The sequence below is a fragment of the Lepisma saccharinum genome, chromosome 15 (genome assembly GCF_977018435.1).
Source record: "Lepisma saccharinum chromosome 15, izLepSacc3.1, whole genome shotgun sequence".
NCBI classification, from domain to species: domain Eukaryota; kingdom Metazoa; phylum Arthropoda; class Insecta; order Zygentoma; family Lepismatidae; genus Lepisma; species Lepisma saccharinum.
Genome location: NC_139243.1, coordinates 15,652,412 through 15,676,604, shown reverse-complemented (window position 1 = coordinate 15,676,604; position 24,193 = coordinate 15,652,412). Strand labels below are relative to the sequence as shown.

Below are 24,193 nucleotides of genomic sequence, written 5' to 3'. Positions count from 1 at the left end.
TGTTTTAAATGTTTAAAACACACGGCTACGTTTTTTCACAATTATTTAAAACGTTTAAAACAAAGTGTTTAAAACATGTTTTTTCAGATTTGTTTAAAACACATTTTGATACTTGATGTTTGATAGTTTGTGGTTATTTGCGTGTTTGTAACTTTGCCTTTTTATTCAATCCGTGTCATTCTGTTTATTGTGCATAGAAATATGTTCAGTGGCTGAAAATGTATGTTGAATTAACGAAGAAAAATATCGTGATGAATACTCGTGGCTATGCCCGTGGACCACGTTTAAAACTCCTCGCTGTTTTTTTCTTCTTTACAAGTGTTTTAAACATTTTTAATATTGAACAGTTTTGTTCCTCGCTTAACACATCGCACATAATTGGAATGTCAATATTTAGTTGCATTCATGATAAAATTAAAATGTATTTTTAAAAAGAATAAGAAAATAGAATCATTAGCTATCAAGTGGACTGCGGGCCTGCCAACTGTGGATTAGTTGGAGTTGAAGCTTCTCAAACAAGCCCGCTTTGGTGAGGTTCCTCAGAACACGCCTCCTCCGGTACCCAGGTAATTAGTGATTGACAGGTCGTAAAGTGGAAGCAAAGAGAATTCTCTTTGAGTGGAAAGGTCCTGGGCCTTGGTTATTTGTCTATGGTCCTGGGACTGGCATTTCTTTCCTCGAGACATTTGCTAGGTTTAGCTGTTCGGGTCGATTGGCAATCTTCATTGCCAAAAGCTGATCTTACCATTTCGTGTCAAAATCCCAGAAGATAATGCAGAGTTCTGCAACAACACTATGTGGCTTATAACATACATAATTGTGAAAGTTTTTCTTCAACGAATGAGGAGTCCCAGGGGTCTAGTAGTTGACCTCCGTGGCAGAGTAGCTATCACAGCGCGCTACGACAGCAGGGGTCCAGGATTCGAATCCCGGGTGTGACATGGATGTTTGTGTTCTGAATGTGAATGTGGAGAAATAGAGAACTGAGTAAAAACTGATAAATGAAAAAAAAAAACAGATAAACAGAATGACGGCGGAAATCTCCGCTTACGGGCTTTCTTTATAAAAAAAAAAAGTTTGACGTCGGATTGCCACGTAGTAAACCCAGATTTGATTCTCAAGGTGAATGATTTCAAGCGGAAATTTTTCCAACATTATCCTTCCATAGATCTGACGCTGGGGTTAATCCAACCTCTTTGAATATATTTGATCTATTTTTATAAAACTGAGTTGAGTTGATGTTTTAAGTCCACTTTATGCACAGAAAGGATAATCGGGACTGGACCTACAGTTTAAAGTGGGATCCGAACCACTATGTGCCTCCACCGGATATCGAACCCGGGACCCCTTGATTACAAGACGACGACGCTACCACTGCGCCATCGGGGAGGCCCTATTTTTATAAACGTTACACTGATATGCAGTACTATATGCACTAATTTTATCAAAAAGTAAAACTTGCGTATCTTTATTGTTATTAGGTGTAAAACAATATAGGATTATTTAATACCAAGTAGTCCAAAAAGACAATAGTTGACAAAATGGTCAAATTTTATATTTTTGTTGTAACCCCTATGCAAGGGTATTATTTTCCTAAACTTGACTTCGTTTTAAAATGGCGGCCATATTTGTCTTAAGACTTCCGGCATTTTTAACTTTCCTCACATTTGCGATAATTATGATAACTCATCTAAGAAAAATTATAGATAGCTTGAGTAAAACACATTATTTTCAGTACATAGCAAGCTACATTTTAAGTTTCGTTTATTTTTTTCACCATTCGAATGCAAATGGCTTAAATCTAAGACCAAACTGGTTTTGACGAAAATTTAAAGTTTAGGATTTTTTTTGTTCAGGAAGTAATGTAATATCAGAGCTCTATATTTTTTAGAGGAAACAAATACATTTAAAAAATCGGCTCTGTTACTGCTTCCTGATTCTCTTTTTCAAAATTTTGAGCCCGAATGTTTCCGATGGGGTACCTAAAGAATTAATATTTACAGTGTAAAGATTACTCCATGACAGGTACCTGTAAAACAAAATTTCCAGATTGATATTCCATGGATAACAAACATGCAACGGGGAGGGAGGGAGTTGGTCAAGAACAGGAATTTAACGTTATTATTTACAATGAAATGTTTGCTTTTTAATACTCATGTAATAAGAATTATTGTATTTATTAATTACATCATGCGAATGGAATAATAAGTCCAGCAGTAGTGTTATGAATTAAATGTTGTGTTTTTATCCCAGTAGTTATGAAGAACTACATCTTGGTTCGGCAAATGCTACAAGCCTTTTGAATTTCAAAAATATACTGCATTATGCCAAATTTTAGTCAGGTTACTTGTCAGTAAGAAGTCTTTTTACATGTTTAGGCCAATACTTCAATTGAGACATTTGTCCGAGCGGGAAGTTTACTGATTGTGCCACGTTATTTTTCTGCTGGAACCTCAAAAGAGATGCGCGTGGCAGCAAACTCTGTCTTTGTTTTATCGTGATTTCATCAGCTATGTAGGCAATTACGTCTGTAACACATACTGTGAAGTTGTAGCGATTACTCTCACAAAAATATTTTAATATTAGGTCCCTTAGCATTCTTCTAATAATAAACCTAAATGCTCTCGTAGTTAGGTTAGGTTCTGTTAGCATTAAAATAATATCGCTAAACGCTTTCTAAAGAAAAAGGTTCTAAATTACCTGTACATTAATTCCCACTAATCAAAAACTTGCATTTCTCTCGTCTTAATCTGTTCTTAAGATTTGTAACACCCTCTTAGCAGACGAATTACGTGGCAGGAGTAAATTTGAAGCATATTGTTACTGCTAACACATGCGTGGCAGCAGACTCGGCCTATTTTTTTTTTATAAAATTACAAAAAAATGTTTTTTTTAAAAAAATTATTGCAATTTTGATTAATCTATTTATGTATAAACAAGATGTTTTGTTACTAGAATTAGCTACTTGTATTTGAAAAAAATTGGTAAAGCGACCCTCCAACCTGCATTATGCAATGTGTTTTGAAAGCATATTGGTGGGTGGGTGGTGGTGGCTCTCTACGTATTGATAGTCGCGGTTGCTTATTGAGGCGATGCAAATCGTCTCTATGCTCCCACGTAGTTATATGGTAGGGGTGTGCGGAACAGATTTTTTTAAAAATCCCGACATTCGGGACGGCCGAAGCTCTGAAAATCTCGAATTCTACACGTAATTTTCAACTTAAGTGACTGTTTTTGCAGTTCTGTAATAAAAACAAACAATTTTCGATAAGTTCCAGACACTTGCAATTCAGAAAACGTAGAGAATTAACGACTTTTTTAAATGGCCATTCGGTATTTCCCGACTGCTCGGGATCCCCAATCCCAGTCCTGACTTTTCGGTATCCGCACACCCCTGCTAGGGACGATCAAGATTACGTCAAATTTGGTGCTCTTTGTGCATAGAGATACTATATTTAGCCCGCCTGAGCCACCCTGCCGTTGCTCTTTAATATATTAATTCTTAGGTTCAGGAGAATGTAATTTCAGAAACTTATGACTTGCTACATAATCTAAGGTTTGCTAAACGCATATTTTTTTTCGATTTGCACGAGAAGTTCTTACCTTCGTTGAAAATAACGCTTGAATAGTCATCCTATCGCTCTCCAATGTAAAGCGTAGGGCAACCAGATGACGAACGAAATTCTTTAGGAACACAACAGGGGTGGCGCCTGTAGCGGAAAAGTTTGGCAGTGAACATCTCCATTTTCCGACCGTGATGAAAGTGGTGGACGGATCGATGCACTTGAAGTGAAATAGTGAATGTACAAATCACAGACTACTAAGTATTAACAGCTGTCCACGAAGGGTCTCTGTAAGTAATCTGTGCTGTCCCTTGTCGCACAACAGCATTGGTACAGCGTCTAGAATAACGTAGTGTGGAAAACGGCATGCTTCTGCGCTCTCTGGGTGGTTCCACTCGAAAATGATCCGCTAGAGGCGCTGGTGTTGACCCCGGTGCTTGGTCTTCGACTGCTTATAATGGAAGTAAATGGAGTTTTCGCTGCAAGTCTGATTCTTTTACATGAAGCATTTCTATGAATGTGATAATTGCTATGATATTTAGTACACTGGTCACGAAGATATTAACGAACATTCTAGACAGTCGACCCACGTCCTGTTATCGTCATACTTTCGTTAATAATACGGGAGAAAAAATACTAAATTTTTGGGTATGAATTAGGTTCATTATTATTATTATCATCATAATTTCTTTTAAAGATATAGCCTACACACTGAAGCATTTGTATTTTGGATATTTACTGTCTCTTTTCTTCCGCTTTAAACTAATCGCGGCGATGATGATAATGATGATTGTGTGACAGTCAGATTTACCGTCATTATTATTATCATTATTATTCATGTATGTAGCGGTAAAAAGACGTGTTGATTCAAAGTGTTAAGTGTTTTAATTTGTAAGATTACATATTTGATTTTTGCCAAGCCGACGGGAGGAACGAGACATTCGCTTGTGTTAAGGGTGAGCACCTGAAGGGTCACGCTATGCGTCTAAAGCTTAGGAAATTCGACCGTAATGACAAACATTTAAATATCTCGGTTTCCAACGGTCCGATTCATGTGAAACTTATTCCAGCGCAGCGGCATGTGTGCAAGGACGGATGTGTGGAGTTTCGTCACGATCAAGCGACAATTACGGACGCCAGATCAAATCGGTTCTAATTGATCAGTTTGTGGACAGCGATTGCTATTGAGCTATGGGCGACAGCCAGGCGGAAGCTTAATCCGCGCAAGTCAACTTCGGACACGGTACGTCCTAGTTTGGAGACAATAGAGCAAAGTGGACTGACCCCTTCGGAAGCGTCACTCCAACGTGCGCATAGCGTCGTTTTTCAAAATCTAAATAAAACGAAGGACACGGTTTTTCGACACACAGTCTTACCGCGATCCTTGTAGGGAGAGCAGCTCCGTGCTACCTCTCCATATACAGTTTTGCCGCGATTCTTGGAACGAGAGCACCTTCGTGCTACCTTTCGTGTACAGTGGACTTTGTTGTGTTGTGCGAACACCAGTGTGTGTGATAGGCCGTAAGTCTACACGAGTGCGCCTACCTCAACCGCTGGGGGAAGTTGAAGCGAAACCGTTTCCGTGATTACCTTACGCCATTTATAATTTTTGAGAAACGAGGAACACCGGAAACTATGGCGGGCTAGAGAGAGAAGAGAGATGAGGGCGTTACGTCGATTCGCCTGATGTCAGAAGAAGCTACGCCGACGATGCCTATCCGCCGCCATGGAGAGAGAGAGAACGTCGAACGCCGCCCTATTGATACGCCGACGATGCCTACCATCCGCCACGTTGACGCCCCGACGACGCCTACCATCCGCGACAGAGAGACGTAGAGAGAGATGTTGACGCCCCGACGACGCCGACGACGCCTACCATCCGCCACGTTGACGCCCCGACGACGCCGACGACGCCTACCAGCCGCGACAGAGAGACGTAGAGAGAGATGTTGACGCCCCGACGACGCCTACAACGACCGCTCAGATGCGACGTCCGAACCGCGCCATACCACGGAGATCCACCGATCCCGAGAGGAAGAGGAGCCGGGGAACTAGGTGTTTGAATCCTTTTCGCATCTTCATCGTCGCGACCAAAGGAACCTTTCGCGTGGATACTATGTGTTTTCAATCGCCCATAAAGACGCCTGGATGCACCCCGGAAGCTGAGAGATGGTAAAGTATTCATCTGTGTGAACCTTAACACGTGACGGCCCGATTGATTTAGAGAACGCCCTTGAAATTCGTCGACATTTTGAAAACGCCCACTCAACTCGAAAGTTTATATCGAACTCCCGTCGCGCTTGTCATTTGTAACCTATTCGTCTCAGGTCAATTTTTCTTATTCCTTGTGATATTTTTTTATGATCTTAAATTCATTGTTGTTTGTGCTCCTTTGTATTTGTTTAAAGTGCGTACTATTAGAGTAAAGCGCCGCCCGCTTAATTGCATATTCTACTTGAGGTTTGTTCATTTTTATGTGTGAGCGCTGTGTCGCTGCTAGCTATGTCCGGTCGCATATGTGATTATTTGTTAAAGTATTTGCCTGGTAATGTGAATTGCTCGTCGCGGCGAAGTGTTTAAGTCCCGCCTGCTAGAGAGTATATTGTTTGAGCCGCTCAACGGAGGTTATTTGTTATGTTTGGAACCACGTGAGGTCTTGTAAAAGGAAAACGTCCGCCCACGTGAATGTAATTGCCGTTGAGACGCCTTTGTTTATACTGGTCAAGTAATGTGTTGTCACCGCGCCGACTAGTTTCTTTTTAAAAAACAAGAGGTGAACTTAAGTAAGGGCTGGCTAGGATTTAAGTAGCACTGGAGCAAAATCACAAATGACCTGATTAGACAAAAAGTAAGATAAAATTAATTGAGAATGCAATAATTAGGGCTTGTCGTCATAAAACCTGTACATGTCATGTATAATTTCTTGTGTCAATGACCCCATGAGGATTGAATCTGAGAGAGAATGTGAGAGTGCAAGTGAGGGGACCTGTAATGATTCCATTTTTGTTGGTTACGAATAGAATATACTTTTTATTTTCATGTTAATTTTGGGCTATATCATTTTCGTATGCATGTCGCTACCCGTGATTTTCAGGTATGCAGCTAGCCGCTTCCCGGCTACAGGTAAAGAGGTGGTAATTTGAAAGTACATATGTCTTTGTTTTTTATTCGATATGGCTTATTACTATGCACTGTTGGTCACCGGTTCCTACACACGAACTTAACCTGGACCGTAACGCTATTTCGCTTGTCCGAGGGAGATTTAGCCGCCTCTATCTAGGTAGTGGTAGCATTTGTTTTCCCGGGCAAGGGAGGGTGTTTCATTCATTCATACAATTGCATGAAACGACAAGGGGAACCCCACAAAACTTTCTTAGTGCCATCGACATGAGTGTAAGGTAACTTTCAAACCAATGGGACAAGCGACACGGGATGTTCACACTAGTGACACACACTTCCAGGCTGTAAAATAGCATTCATTGCACATGAGGGTCCAAACAGCAAACGACACGTTCATATGGTATATTCGCGTGCTACTTGTTACTTCGGTCGGAAAGCTCATTAATGGAAGGGTGCTGCGACGGAAGCGACGCGCTACAGGGGGAGTTCCCAACTAAGTGACAAGCGACATGGTGCCTTCAGTCTATTAGCAAGCGTTGCTTGCGAACAACAGATAGGCGACACGATAAACCGCACATTACAACAACAGATCTAGGCGACACGATAAGCCACACGTGTCGCTTCTGCGTCGCTCAAACTGGGCCATTCCCTCAATAGCTTTCAACATGTTGCCGTGGTTTGTTGTTCGCGCATACGCGATGCAATAAGTGTCTTGCTTTAGTGAGATTGCGCACCAAAGCGACAAGCGGCACGCGACACTTATCGCTTGAGGATTTCACCAACCGAACGGTGGCCTGTGCTTCCCGTCATGCCGCTCCGATGTGAAATGTTGCTCTTGATTGGCTCCTTTCCAAGCAACATGTGTCACTTCCGTATGAAAGTTGCCTTGGACCGAATGACCCGTGTCGCTTTGGTGTGAAATCCTCGTATCGTTTGTCCCGTGTCGCTTTGGTGTAAAATCTCCTTGAGAAAACTATGCAGTCAGTCTTTTGTCCCTACGGTTCGAAAGGCTGCATTGATTTCCGACTGCTCGCTTTCAAGCGACATTTGTGGTTTGTCGCCTCGGTATGAATGAAATATCTCTCAGGATACTATTTATATTCTAATAACATAGAAAAATAAACTCTAATACACAGTCCAAGACCTGACGTCCGGAATCACATTGCGACGTTTCTTCTTATGTTAGGCATGCTATTTATTTATTAATTTTATTTTACTTTTCTTTACAAATTAATGCTATTTCGTGACTGCAAATCACTCCACAAATATAGCTGTTTCCATCAATTCACTTACCGCCTTTCTAGAGAAACAAATCTACACAATATATTCCAAAAACTAACTAAGCCGCATTACTTTCATAACAAAATTAGCACCTGGGTCGATCGCACTGCCATCTACTTGTCATCGTCTCGGGGAACCAGTTTCTTGGGTCGTTTTCCACACTACGTTATTCAAGGCGCACAACAGTTTTGCGTTTTGGTCAAGGTACATAGAGATTTGGTAAAGCCATCCGAAGATTTCCGATCTTGCACGAACGCGTGATTTCACCGGAGAAGCAGTGAGCTCGGCTGAAGCAGACGGCCCCTTAGCATTTATATGGAAGATTCAGAGAGCGAAAGTATATTATTACTTTTAGGAGGGGGAAAATAATAATTGTAATCCTCCAAGATGGTATTGAGGCATCCTTTTAATGATTAGTAACATAATTGAAAACACGCTACTTTTAAAAGGGGGCAAAGTACATGTGAAAAAATGTATTTTGAAAATCCATATTCCTCAAACTTTCTGACCGATGCGCTACAAAGAAAGTTGCGTGTTCTTCTTTAGAATTTTGTCATTTTACAAATCGTAATATAATTTAACAAAAACGTGGCATGCTAAAGAAGAATTAAAGAGTTTAAAAACATAATTGATTAATAGACTTAGTTTATTTTACCTCGCTTATCTGTCACATATGGCTAATCGCAAAGATGAGGATGCGTGATGATATGACGAAATTGAAGAAACGAAAGTAGACCCATGCCCGAGCGGGGATTCGAAAGCCATCGTAAAGCGTTGTGCTAACCACTTCGCCACGGAGGTCAGAATTACAAGGAAATAAACAGAAAATGGCATCTGTGTTTTAATATGCGAGAAACATTTGCGAGGAGGTTATTGAAGTAACAAAAAATTATTACAATACGTTGTGATGAAAATTATTAATATATCTGAAATATCAAGAGTTGACCTTGCAGTCTCTAAATGTACTTTTAGGGTTATGCAAAACCTTTACTCAAAATTGCTAGTGTAAATTTATAAGCTATTAAAATTTAAAACATATTCCTGTTCGAAAAAAGAAACTGCCAAGTCAAATTAATATTTCGTAGAAATACATATATATATTTTTCTTTCATGAGGCCAAGAGAGTATTTGGAGGGGACGGTGGCTTGGGAAGGTATAGCCCCGGATCTCGATTTGCAAAGGGGCTTCCAGTGGGAAAACATTGCTATGAAATAGTCCAGAAGAAGGGGCGAAATGATTTTTTTTTAATAGCTCAAGAATACAAAGATATAAGTCGACATTTGACAAGCTTAGTCTAAAACTTACAACTGAAATCGTACGCATGTGTGTGTGGGGGGAGGGGGTGGCTACGTGAGGTAACACAGTGGAATATGATTCACAATACTAAAATTAAAATAAATATGTGGGAACAATAGAAATCAAAATATGTTGTAGCTAGTGACGGCAGAACGAGCAGAAAACTAATTAAAACAAATATGTGACAAATATATATAAAAGAACAACGTGTTGAAGCTATTGACGGCGCCAAAGAAAAGACAGAAGAGAAATGTGGAGAGTGCAGTGACATTTTACGGGAAGCAGCAGGCACGTATCCAGGAATTCGTTTCGGGGTGGGGCTGAATACCATTTATTAAAGGGGTATCACAATTGTATGTTTAAGGCCAGTGGTGGCAATTGGATTCCAAAATGTAGGGGGGGGGGGGGGGCAAGCGTTAAAAGGCCATAGTGTAATAGTGTGGAGGCAAAAGAATGGGGAGCAACTACAATATCTCCTAAATCGTCGCCACTGTTTAAGGCTGTCATTTTAATCAGAACGTGAAATCTAGACATTATCTACCACTCGACTCCTCTGTTTCCATGCATTAACATTGTGTGCCGGAACCATCTCAGTATGTGTTTTTGTCCATTTTTTCTCATCAGACATCAAAACATCTATGCCTGAATACCACTAATGTGTCTTGTCCTCCCATGTTTGCAGCTCTTATAAAAGCCAAACCCCACCAAATTGTTCATATTCAGGCCTAAGCACTCGCAAGTGTTCAAAATTGTCTGTTGAGTGTGTGTCGAACCCAGTAGCCTTAAACAAAGGTATTTTTTCATGCCATGAAATTCTCGGACTGCATACACAAAATTTGGTCCTGGCACAACAAATCATCACTAAAAACTTTGATTTTCAGTTGATCTGTGCAGCTTATTTCTTTTTTAATGAATCGCGCCAATGCCCAGCCCGATACTGCCGAAATATTCACTTTAGAGAGAGAGAGAGAGAGACCTTCGATCTCTTCGTCTTTCGACCCGAACTACTCGTAGCACTACCGTACACTGAGGTTCCGGAAGTTCCGCTATCGTCAATGTCTTTATCTTTGGGACCGAACTGGAACTAGTTGTAGACTTCGTTACTTTACGGTATTTAGTCCATTTCATTTTCGAATCACTAGATCTTATAGAGCAACCAATGGACACTGACTGATCACTAATCGACGGAACGAATTGTCATACTTACCTCTGAAGTCTCCACCTATTCTGTTGTACAGATCAACCAGGAAATTGAAGCCGCGTATTAATATCCTCATTATATTCTAGAACGTTCCGCAGGTAAAAGGATTCGTAAATATTGCCAGTAGTTCGACTCCTTCTCTTATTCAAGGACGTTCCCTCTCGCGCTTTCCAGAGATTAAAAAATTACAATGAATCCGAATCGCCCTACCTGTGGCGCTATCTTTGTTGTGCAGCTTCCAAATGCTGATAAGTCTCTACATAGTGTTCAAGTTCGCTACGACAACACCGAAAGCGTAAGAAAAGTTTACGTGCAATATTATCAACAACAGGGTTATAGAACATTCTCCGTCTTTCCTTATAAGTATTTCTCTCCTACAATTATCGTCACATTATTGAAGAAGACAAAAACCTAATTTTAATTTTATCTCGTGTAAACTGAGAAATTTCCTGGGGAAGGGGGCTCGAGACACCTGATTACCACCTTGCATACGCACTATTAACAATAACATGGTTATAGAATATTCTCCGTCTTGCCTAGATAATTATCTCTCTCAAATTATCACCATATTATTCAAGAAGCCAAAAACCTAATTTTATCTAGCGTGAACTGAAAATTTTCTGAAGGGGGGCTTCAGCCCCCTGATTTCCACCTTGGATACGAGCTGTTACCAATAACAGGGTTATAGAATATTTTCCGTCTTGCCTCGATAATTATTTATCTCCTTAAATTAACGTCACATTATTTTATTTGACACCACAAGAAACAAAAATCTCATTTTATCTAGTGTAAACCGAAAACTTTCGGGGCGGGGGACTCGAGCCCCCTAGGCCCCCCCTTGGATACGTGCCTGGGAAGCAGTCACTTTTATTACACCCTTACATTTACATACAATATTAAAAAGTTCTGTTTTATATCTCGCACAATGACTTTTTCACAAAAATGGGCAATCCCGCATTTTTTATATCAATCAATCTGTGATATTTTAGATTTCTTCCGATAGTTTTCTGATAATAGTTCTCACAGCTTTCCATAGCATTTAGACATGATTTCAGGTGACAAGAACAAAATAATCTTATTTCAAAACATACAGCAAAAAGAAATCCAACGCGCTTAAGTTAAAACTCCCTTACATTGGAAGCCTAGAGAGAACAAAACAGGGGTTCCTTCGTAACACGATTTCTTGAAAACCATTTTACACATTTGAATCAACTTTGTGATAAATTGATTAGAATGGATGAATCTTAACAGTAAAAGTTGTAACTTTTCCCCTGCTACTATATTTGAGAAGATATTCGTTGTCAAATATCTCAATATTTGCATAAGGAACCAGCCTTTTCCGTGCCGAGCGTTTCGACGATGACGTAATGCTTCGATGGACAACTGCGCATACGATCTGCGCCGCCGAACGAGCACCCTCTGCGTTTTGGTACGTTGTGTTCTGACGTCAGATGAGGAATGCGTACAAGGTTAGGTTAAGTCTGTTAGGTTTGTTTCAGCTCTTGATAAAAATTGTCCAATGTGGCAAAGAGAACAACAAATACAGGAGCGAATGGCGAACGATAATCTCTCTTACCGTGAGGTTAGAGAAATTATTGAAGGCACATATATACAACCACCATCTATAGAGGAAATTCTGAATCCCATTGTAAACAAAACAGATTTTCCTCCTATTCAGTTTCGTGCCCGACTAAATACTTCACCTAGAGGCTCAAAAATTCCAAATCATAATGCACAACCTACCCTTACATCTAATCCTATCATAATTGCAAATCACAGCCCCAACATTAATAAATGGCAAAATCATTCTGTTGGATCAAATTTAACTCCAGTTGCTTTAACGTTTCATCATCCTATTCCACATACATAAGGGAAGACGGTAGAAGTACATAAAAATATCAGAGTGACACCAAAAGAAAAAAGGAAACATCCTAGGAAACCAAGGATACATACTTATTCCAACCCTTCCACACCATCAATTACAGATACTTCTTCTGCTGAGTCAGAACCCAAGACCTCTTTAAATGTAGCACAAAATGCTTATTCTAATTCTAGCTCCTCAAGGGTACAGCATGCTAATTCAATAGATAAAAACTTAGAACAATCATCCTCTTATCTCCCATCTGAAAATATTCAAGAGGTTTACACCTCATTATTAAAGACAATACCGCTTCTATGGTCTACTCTTGTGCAAATAAAAGAATTACAGCAACAGAAACTTCTTTTACAACATATTAATACCCTATCTACAAACCTGCTGGCCGTTTTACAGAATCTCACCTCATAATAAATCAATTATATAAAAGTTGACTAATATGACATTATTACTTCAATGGAATGTCAATAGTTTCTCTGCACGTAAACCAGATCTACTAAAACTAGTGACGGAAAGACACCCTTTAATACTATGTTTACAAGAAACTAAGGGTCGTCAGCAAGAAATATATAGAATTTCCCATTATCATTGTATAGGACCTCCATACAAAGATACGGAACGGGGAATTGGTATATATGTCCATGAAAAGGTAGGCTACCAGGAAATACATTTACATAAACATAAAAAACTATTCCAGAATTATAAAGTAGAAGCAAGAGCAATCCAAATTTACATAGCAGGATATAAAATTACGATAATCAATGTGTATATTCCTTCCAATTACAATTCTCAAAATATAAAACAAACTGATTTACAAGCTTTAACATTCAACATACCCAGTCCTTATTTAATTGTCGGGGACTTTAATGGGCATCACGATGCTTGGGGTATGCATACAGGAGATAGACTTGGCACTAGTATAGTGGATTGGATGGACGACAACTCTTTCATCGTTTTAAATGATGGATCACCAACACATATACCTCGAAATGGAAGTAATCCAACATCAATTGATCTAACTATAACATCGGACTCATTATTCCCTCAATTTCAGTGGTTCATAGAGGATGAACTCCATGGTAGCGATCATTTTCCCATATATATTCGTGCCCAATTTTTACCAAGCCAACTTTTTCCCCCCGTCCAATTACCAATTCTCCGCTGGAAAACTAACAATGTAAAATGGGAATTATATAAAATATTAATAGATTCCTTTATTTTAAGTAAACATCTTACTTCCTCCCAGCCTATATCTTATTCACTGCTACTTCAATATATTACTAAAGCTTTAGATATACTAACCTCGCGGAAAAATACTCATTGTGAAACAATGTTTCCAAAGATACATTGGTGGACGACAGAATGTGAAGAGGCAAAATCAAATAGAAAAATCAGAGAAAAACAATATGCCTCATGTCCCAATCCTGAAAACCTCATATCATGGAAAAAGTCCGTAGCTCAAACACGAAAAATATACTTACAAACCAAACGACAAGCATGGATTAACTACTGCAATTCGATAGACATGCAGGAATCATCCCGAAATATTTGGCATAAATTCAATTCTTTACGCAAACCACGTTCTCCTCAAAAAAGACCGATAGATGACAGTTGGCAACATCAATTTCTCTCCCAATTAACTCCACCATCTGTTCACCTACATTATGATAATAACGAGAATCTCCCTTCAAAATTTACAAAAGATTTTCCACCTGTAACCCGAGAGGAATTAACAACACTTCTTAAAAATGTGAGAAACACAGCACCAGGTCTTGATGGTATTCCGTACCAGACCATAACACATTTACCGAATACCGGAACAGATATTCTTGTTTCACATTACAACAATATATATCAAACCGGCATAGTTCCGTTAGAATGGAAAAATCATGTCGTTGTTCCAATTTTAAAAGCAACCAAATCTCCGGACCATGCATCCTCATACAGACCAATAGTACTAATTTCAGTTTTGGAAAAAATATTTGAGCGCACAATGAAAAATAGACTATCCTGGTTATTAGAACGTGAATTTTTTTTTCATTCCACACAATTTGGATTTCGAACTAATCTTAGTAGTCAAGATGCTATAGCCACTCTAACAACAGCAATTCAAAGTAGTTCCTACTGTTTCAGTTTGTTTATAGATATTGAAAAAGCTTATGATTCTATTAATTTAAATAATCTTTGTCATAAATTAGAGAATCTTCATATACACCCAAAACTTTCAACAATTGTGTGGAATCTATATTCCAACAGGATTATATTCGGATGGTTCGCCGACAAACTAAGCGATCCTCGTTCCACTTCAATCGGCATACCTCAAGGCTCACCTCTGAGCCCTCTCTTATTTAATATCTATATGAATGAGATTACCAATTACCAATTCTACCATTTCATCCCCTTCAGTATGCAGATGATTTCTTTTTCTATAACATTACAGATGATGCTACTCAAGGTATAATAGCAATGCAGAATTTAATCGCCATCATAAGAGCGTGGTTTTTCAAAGAAGGGTTATCCATCAGCGAAACAAAATCAAAAATTATTTGTTTTAATAATAAACGATTGGATACTCATCCTAACAATATACCACACATTTCTAATATCCCAGTAATAGAAACACATAAATATTTAGGTATACATTTTGACAGGCGATTCACATGGAATACACACATCACGCATTTAATCAATAAAGGCCGTAAAATAATAAATATACTACGTAGTATCACAACAATTAAATGGGGTGGCCACCCCAAAATCTTACTGCTATTTTATAGGAATTGTTTTCGATCAAACTTTGAGTATGCAGCCTTTAGTTATGGGGGTGCAAAATTAAGTCTCTTAGACAAAATAGACATACTACAGAGAAAAGCTTTGAGGACCTGCTTAGGTGTCATGCAGTCCTGTCCTAATGTCAGTGTATATATGGAAAGCAGAGAAACTAGTTTGACACATAGACGAATCCAATTAACAATAAAATTTCTGCTCAAAACCTGGGAAAATCATACGCACCCATTCAATAAATTATTTGAAATACAAAAACAATGGACAGAAAATAAAGCCATAGATCCTAAACACACATTCTTTTATTTTGTATATTGCCAATACATAGACCTGGAATCACGTGCAAAGTCTTTTACCTTCCAACATCCTTTAATTTATCAATTAGACATAACCTTATATACCCAATGCAATATCCATTTCAGGGATTTAGGAAGACATATCATGTATAAAGAGAAATGGCCAACACACCTAATCATATATACTGATGGATCCAAAGACCGCCTAGGTGTGGGTTGTGCTTATTTCATTCCAGATCAAAATATAAACAAACAATTCCGTTTACCACCTGACACTTCTATTTTCACTGCAGAAAGTTATGCAATATATAAAGCTCTCACATACGCTATCCATAATAATTATACAAAAATTCTCATCATAACAGATGCTTTAAGCGTATTAATGGCGCTGAGTTCCTCATATCCTCAGATTTGTAAACATCCTTTATTCATCATACTTATAATCCAACAAACTCAGTATGCTAATGGAAGAAATATCAATGTCCTATAAAAGATATCATGTATCCACCACGTACATGAAACTTCGCTACGTCTTCCGATTTGGTCGTAATCGCGGGGAGAAAATGATGTAATTTCCCAAGTTAATTCCATGAAATTTCGTAATAGGTTGTCGATGGGGTGATTTAAAATCGGGGAAAAATGTTAGCTCAATTCTTTTTATTGAATATTGTTATAAAAGGTATCATGTATCCACCACGTACATGAAAGTTCGCTACGTCTTCCGATTTGGTCGTAATCGCGGGGAGAAAATGATGTAATTTCCCAAGTTAATTCCATGAAATTTCGTAATAGGTTGTCGATGGGGTGATTTAAAATCGGGGAAAAATGTTAGCTCAATTCTTTTTATTGAATATTGTTATAAAAGGTATCATGTATCCACCACGTACATGAAACTTCGCTACGGCTTCCGATTTGGTCGTAATCGCGGGGAGAAAATGATGTAATTTCCCAAGTTAATTCCATGAAATTTCGTAATAGGTTGTCGATGGGGTGATTTAAAATCGGTGAAAAATGTTAGCTCAATTCTTTTTATTGAATATTGTTATAAAAGGTATCATGTATCCACCACGTACATGAAACTTCGCTACGGCTTCCGATTTGGTCGTAATCGCGGGGAGAAAATGATGTAATTTCCGAAGTTCTCGTACCCCTGGCAACCTTGCGCGCACCGATGCCCTGAAGCGTTTTCCTGGATGTCGATGGATGTCGATGTCGTTAAGTTATAGAACGTCGTACAGGTCATGTTCGCACTAATGATCATTTATCACGACTACATATTACAACAAAACAAGCCTGCGCATGTGGAGAAGATAATCAAGATGCTACACATCTCTTTTTACAATGTCCCAATTTCGACAGAGAACGAGATAAATTATATAGTGGTTTGCGTCGAAATATAATTCCATTCCCTACATCTCTTACTGCCCTGCTCACGGACCCTACTCCTCCCACCATATGGCTTCTTTACAGCGGCGTGCATTCTGGGTACGCAAGGTACTCACTGCGTACCCACAACACCGTAAGAAAAAATAATAATTTTCCCCACCTTCTCGGAGCATGAAAATTCAACTATCGTCTCTCCGAAACCCCTTCCACTGCCAGAAATTCTATCTTCCGTCCGAGAACGCTGCTGCCTTGCCCGAGTAGCCTGGCCCTCCAGGCAGTCCCGAACGTCTGCCCGAATGATCCCGATTGTGCCTTCGGTGTTGCCCACACCCACCCCATCCACCGTGGGTTCTGCCGATTTCCACGAGCAAAAGCTGCTGCCTCTGTTGGGTACCCTAGAAATTCGGAGGGCAATCCCCATTGGCTCCGATCAACCCCCACCATATGTTTGGGTCTTCCCGCGCTCATCCCACGGTGCATTTTCCTATTCAAAGCACATGGTTCTATGAAGCCAGGGTACCCAAATTTTGGCAGCGTCTGCAGTGTTGGTAGTAGTCAACATATATTTTTTCTCGAATGTTTAGTTTACTAACATTGGACAGACACGCTTAGATAAATTAATCCCTGTGATTTGGTTGCAATAAAAATGCGTTATAAAAATTGATTACTGACATACAAATCGGAGCGGAAGGCAAGGAAATGTTTATCGGGAGGTGAGGGAAATAGAGTGATCGACTGAGTATTGCGTTTTACCTTAAACACTTTTCGGCGTCGTCATGTCAATGTGTCAGAGGGAAATTATATGGACAATTTGCATGTTTCACACCATTCTCAGTATCTGTCTTTCTCATTCTAGAGATCAAAATTGTATTCGTGTCACTTTGCATTTCAGCTTATGATAAGGATGGGTGTTGACTGTTGACCCGACGAAATGAACGAAAGAAAAAACATAAACACATTGCTTACTATGGGATTCGAATGTATAGTGCTCGTCCCCAAAGAAACCTCACTTTACTTCAAAGAAAGTTCCGAAAGATCAGTTTTCCCCCTTACAACCATATATCAGGTCCACGTGCAGTGCAATAAATCGTCCCCTGAAACCTTTCTAACCAATAGCGTCCGTCCAAGAAATGACAGCTCTCATCAAGTCCACGTGGACTAAATGAGATGTTGCTAATTCAGTTTCATAGAGATTTTTGAACACGAGGTTGCGGTTCTCTAACTTTGTTAGGTTGTGTTATTGTGTTTTGCTATTTTTCTATGCAATATGAAGACCTTGGGAGTAAAACGTCACAGTGAATGAATGGATGTCTAAACTCTGCAGGTAAAAGTGACAACAGCGCTTTGCCGAAAAACAGGTGGTGGCTCGAAACCAGATACGGTTCCGGTCAGCTTCCTCTGGGGTTATGTCAAAGATGCCGAACTGCTGCTACGTTCAGGACTTGGGGTATACCCCCGCTCCCTTACGTTGCAAAGTTATGTAAATGGACATTACATTGTGCCCAACATAAGGGTGCAAAATCATATTGGTGGTGGGGGGTATCTCAATCTACACACACACACGCGCGCATATATTACATATACACATAATATAATTATGATATACATATTTATAATGTCATTCCATATAAAAAAAATAATGAATTTCTAAATATTTAAAAATGCATTATTAATAAATACATAGAAAGAAATCAATTTGTTACTTTTATATACATGAGATATTTATAAAGTAGCAAACAAATTCATTTACTAACGGGTTAAAGAATAAATTAATTACAATTAATTCAATAAATTACAAAAATAGTTGGAATCGTTTTATTATGCAATAGTTTTTCTATTAACATCATATTTATATTTGTCTTACATTCTTGTTTTACTTCTATTGTACATATTTTGCTATTGGTGTAGATCTGTTAAATATCTCTTGAAGAGGTAGTGTATGTTTTCAATATTATCCTTCATCTTTCATTGTTATAACAAAAACTCTCCCCCCCCCGGGGAAATTTTGGTGTGGGGATTTTTGTGGCCAATATTATTGGTGGGGGAAATCCCTCCATTCCACCTCAGGACTTCGAACCCTGCCCAACGTTTATTTGAGCTTTTGAAGTGTGTTGGGATTAATACCATTCTATTCTGATGCATTTCCTACGAGAGTCCGTAATTTCTTTATTCTACAAAATATCTCGTCGACTGACAACCCTGATCCATTCATCTACAAACGTGAGTGGCTATTTCGAGGAAGGAGACACTTGTTACCGCGAGAGATTGACATTTTTTGTTTATTCCGTCTTGCGTGTGAAATTTGCAGTGTTTCGTTCTTATTATTGTTTTGTCATTGCGGTGAAGAGGTGAAATAGAAATAATATGGAATCGGGAGTTGTCGATGACGTTCTGGAGAGGGGTTTTTCGTCATATAAATATGAAAAGAAAGTGGAAATAATCCGAAATGGGAGGCCTGTTCCTGAATTGGAGGACTTGTCTCAGGCTGGAGTTACGAAGGATGGTAAGCAGTATGTTAGGCATTTTCAGGAAAAAACTTACTTATGTGTATATTTCTTCCTCAACCCTTAATTAAGATATTACTTATTTAAACATTTGTCTGTTCTTTCGTTCCCGTTCAATGTGCATCGCGCTGCATGAAGAAACTAATCAAGGTTGAATTGTTGGGCTGCACGTTTTTTGAGAATATATTTGCGAAGCAAGTATATAAAATATCATACAAATGTTTTATCGTGTTACATCTGAATCTCTCCGGCAGCGTTTTAAGGTTATATCTTATATAAAAAAATCCTGAATTAGATCCCATTTCAATTCAACTAACTTCAATCAGCTTTAGTGTGCATAAAGGAAGCTTAAATTCTGCTTCCTTTAACATAAAAAATGCGGCAGAAATTTTTTTTTCTTTTTGTGTGCATATGAATGCATTTGATACAGCCACTAGTATTGTTTTCAAAGTTTGGTAAATTATCCACTAAGGATTTCACTTACGTATTTCTCTTGCGTACCCTAGTCTAAACGTCACCGCACGCCACTGCTTCTTTATGGATATGCAAGAAGATGTAATTTGACGATCTAACAAACAGTATAAATAAATCAGGGTTGGCAAAATTTGTGTTTTTTTAAAAAGAACAAAACAGTTTTTTTTGTTTAAAACATGTTTTTTTTGTTTTAAACATAGTTTTAAACATGAGTTAAAAATAACATGTTTTAAACATGTTTTAAACAAAACAAATTCAACCTTTTCCCAGTAAATTATAGTTAAAGTCGTTAAAGAGAAAAAAATACTCATTTTTATGAGAACAGTGGCGGCAAGGACCTTTGGAGATAAGGTTTACCATACTGCAGGGTAGGGGTGTGCGGGACAGAATTTTTTGGGTCGGGACGGGAAATTTTTTAAATCCCGACTTTCGGGACGGGAAAAATTCTCATTTTCCCGAAAAAGTCGATAAATTTTAAGGACGAGATGTGTTCGAAATTTCCCAAAGCTCTTGAAATCTCGAATTCTACCCGTAATTTCCATCTTAAGTGCTTGTTTTTGCACTTCTGGTACAAAACCTAACAATTTCCGATACGTTCCAGACATTTACAATGCAGAGAACGTCTAGAATTAACGACGTTTTAAAATGACCATTCGGAATTTCCAGATTGCTTGGGATCCCAATAAGTCGGGAAGTCATTTCCGGAAGTCGGGATCGGGACGGAAATTTTCTTTCCCGATCCCGGTCCCGACTTTTCGGGATCCCGCACACCTCTACTGCAGGGACAACAGTTGTGGGTAATAGCCACACTTTTTCCGCCACTACTGAAGTAGGTTATGATTTATATTCATCTAAATTTCACGAAACTAAATATTATAGAATTACTATCCTCGTCTTGAAAAAAATCACGGTGAAATTTTTCTTGCTGCCTGAACAGTTTGTATAGCAGAAAACAACCTGCAGTGTCATAATAGATTCTCCAGATCAATTTATCTTTCAAAGTACAAAATTATGTTACCAAAAGTAAGCATCTGCGCTTCATTCAGTTATACAGACCAATGAATCGTATCGCAAAAGAAAAAAAAATCACGTCATGATCAAAATCACGCATTGTGTATTCAGATATTAGTTTCCATTTCCAGCTTCCACCAGTCTCAAACTTACAGGACGATACGAAACAAGAAACTGAGAAGTTTCGATTTATACAGTAAAGCACGGGTTTTTCTTGTCGCACAACAATTGTGCTACCTTGTGCATACATAGCTAGCCTGCCTAACCTAACAAAAAACCTCAAAAAACATGAGCGTGGCAGCAGACTCGGTCTTTGTTTTATCGTGATTTCATCATGCTATATATATAATTACGTCTGTAACACATACTGTGAAGTTGCAGCGATTAATTTCTCAAAAATATTTTAAGATTAGGTCGCTTAGCATTCTTCTTAATAATAAACCTAAATGCTCTCGTAGTTGTTTTAGGTTCTGTTAGCATTAAAATAATATCGCTATATGCTTTCTAAGAAAAAAGTTCCAAATTACATGTACATTCATTCCCACTAATCATAAACTAGCATTTATCTCGTCTTATCTGTTGTTAAGATTTGTAACATCCTCTTAGCAGACGAATTACGTGGCAGGAGCAAATTTGACGCTTATTCTTACTGCTGACACGTGCGTGGCAGCAGACTCGGCCAAAATTAAAAAGCTTTCTCCCGAGACGTCAGAACATAATGTTGCTCAAGTGTTGTGCAATAAGTGTGACCTGTAAAGCACGGATTAATTGACACAGATTCAATGGAAAACAGGGTTGCCTAACAAAAAAATTATCACAGACTACAAAATATATACAACCAAAATGTGTTTTAAACACTTGTAAAAAAAACATGTTTAAAACACATTGTTTTAAACGTTTAAAACATTTGTAAAAAAACAAAGCCGTGTGTTTAAAACGTTTAAAACAAAGTGTTTTAAACACTTTTGTTTTAAACATGCCAACCCTGAAATAAATATCAATAGATGTTTTTTTTTCTCATTCTTGTGAAATATATGTGAATAGCGAACTAAATACTTTAAAAAAAAAAACTCAGGAAGATGACTAAGATCGACTACCAGTTGATAGGGTCAGAAAAAGAAGAAGAAGTAGGTTTGTTTCTATTAGCAGGAATACAATGAAGAAATATTATTTAGTTTAAGAGAACTAATCCTAGTTAGCCTAACCTAACAACGTAGGCATTTAGCCTAGAATTATACAGTTCTCTCCCGTGACGTCAGTTCACAAGGTTGCTAAAGTGTCATTCGTAAGTTGTAATCTGTTGTTATTCGATAAGAGCTGTGATAAGAGACCCGTCAACGAAGTGTATGTGTCGTGTAAACTTCCCATGAGGCAATCCTTGTTTTATATTTTTCACTGTGAAAATATGATACTTTTGTGATAGTTTGAAACGATGGGACCCAAATTACTGAAGAGAAATTTTTATCAGCACACAGAAATCGGTGAGGATTACCATAATTTATGTCGGCTTTGCTTGACAAACACAAGTTCGAAATTGAATATCTGCCTAGATGAAGGACAAAGACGAGATATTCAAGGGAAAATATTAAACTGTCTATCCCTCATTGTGAGTATATTTTATTATTTGGGTAATTATGCAGTCCCTTATTGTGAGTATATTTTATTTGTGGGTAATTATGTAGTATCGCCCGAACATCTCTCACTCGTATATTTCGTTAATTTTAGCATTTATACTTACCTAATCAGCATTGCGGAAGATTCTTTAAGGTGAAGTTATGCCTTGTCCCATAAAATAGTGTCAACTTTTCATTAAATGTTAAGTATCCTCGAAACGGCTGGAATTCCTTTATTTTCTTCTTTTTAAAATTGGTACTTACGTATTCTAGTAACATTATCGTATGAGGGAAACGGATTCCGGCTAGAATGTACAATATAAAGAAAGTCTCTAATTCACTTCATACTTCTTATACTTACTTCTTATGCACTCCTAGAGAGGTATCTCGAGTTACGAGACGGGGGTCGCGTGTTAAAATTGTATATTTATTTGTAGAAGTTGTAAAATAACGTTGTTAATTACCGCGATAATTATCCATAAAGAAACACGGGCACCATCTTCCATGTCAGAACAAATGACGTTCGAAATTCCTTGCGCCGTCTACAGCGTTGCCACACTGTTCAGAGCATTGGTCGTTGAAAGTGATAATTTAGGCGGGAGAGAAAATTATTAACGTGACATAGCCCCACGAACCATCACGGGGACGAGGTATGCCTACTAGGTTAGGTTAGGCCTGTTAGGTTAGGTTCCATTAGCACTCCTTTCGTTCAATTTAGCATATACGGACAACTACAGGTAAGTTTGGCAACAGTGCTTTAAGTAAGTGCAGGAAAGTATGGCGTCTCCTGTATTGATGAAACGTTGTTGGTCAGTTACGTGCTACAAAACTATAAATTTCTAATTGAAAGTGATCATTGGTTCACAAATCATTCACGGATAACCATTTCAGGTAATGTTAGGTTAGCTTTAGATATGTTAGGCAAGCATAGTTATAATATTTCGTTTGTAAAAATACGCAAATACTCCACCGCTGATTTTAGGAAAAATGGCATGTTTTGTGAAACATTGTTCGTCATTTACGTGCTACAAAACTACGAATTCCGTATTCAAAGTGATTATTCGCCCAAAAACCATTCACGGAAGGTTCGGTTAAGTTAGGTTAGGCAAGCATAGTTATAACATTTCGTTTGTAAAACTTATAAAATTTCGTTCGTAAAACTACGGATATAAACCTTCATAAAAATTTTAAAAAAATATTTTTTTTTCAAATTTCCGACTTCGCCCCCGATTTTTAACAACAGATTCGTGATTAGGAGGTCAAAATTAGTTAGTAAACCGAAAATTAAAAAAAATTGGAGACTTTCTCTATATTGTAAATTCGCTCCGCCTCGCCATGTTTTCACTAGAACATGACGTGTCGAGTATTTTTAATTTGTTTTTTAACTATGCTTGCCTAACCTAACCTTACGGAAAATGGTTTTTGGGGCTAACGTGAATGGTTTTTGTGGCTAACGTCAATGGTTTGCGACTTATTAGCATAATTTCAAATCCGGGCACGAAAGTAGATATTTTCTGCTGAACGAGGTTGCAACACTGCATAAATCGACAAAACACTCTCAGAACGCCCCCTAAACCAGTACACTATCACGGCCATAATGTGTTACAGATTCGAAACAACAAGTAACAGTAAGTACTCGTAAATAGAAGAAATAGACATTATCTTAGTTAAAAATGCATTATTTCACCTTAAGAAATGTTCCGCATTCCAAAATATTACGTTAGCAATGTAAAGAAGTCCGAAATATATGATTCGTAGGTGTTTCCCTCATATGATAATAGTACCATA

At 38.3% G+C, this 24,193-nt stretch overlaps 1 protein-coding gene across 2 annotated transcripts in view; it reads left to right on the top strand.

Annotated features, from left to right (window-relative positions):
• Positions 1 to 21,982: 21,982 nt before the first annotated feature.
• Positions 21,983 to 24,193, top strand: part of LOC145999405 (uncharacterized) — a 105,642-nt gene continuing 103,431 nt past the window's right edge. For both annotated transcript variants that reach the window (XM_083136355.1, XM_083136356.1), the window contains exon 1: positions 21,983 to 22,398. In XM_083136355.1, coding sequence (XP_082992481.1) covers positions 22,225 to 22,398 — 174 coding nt within the window. In that variant the 5' untranslated portion in view covers positions 21,983 to 22,224. The remainder of the gene's footprint in view (positions 22,399 to 24,193) is intronic.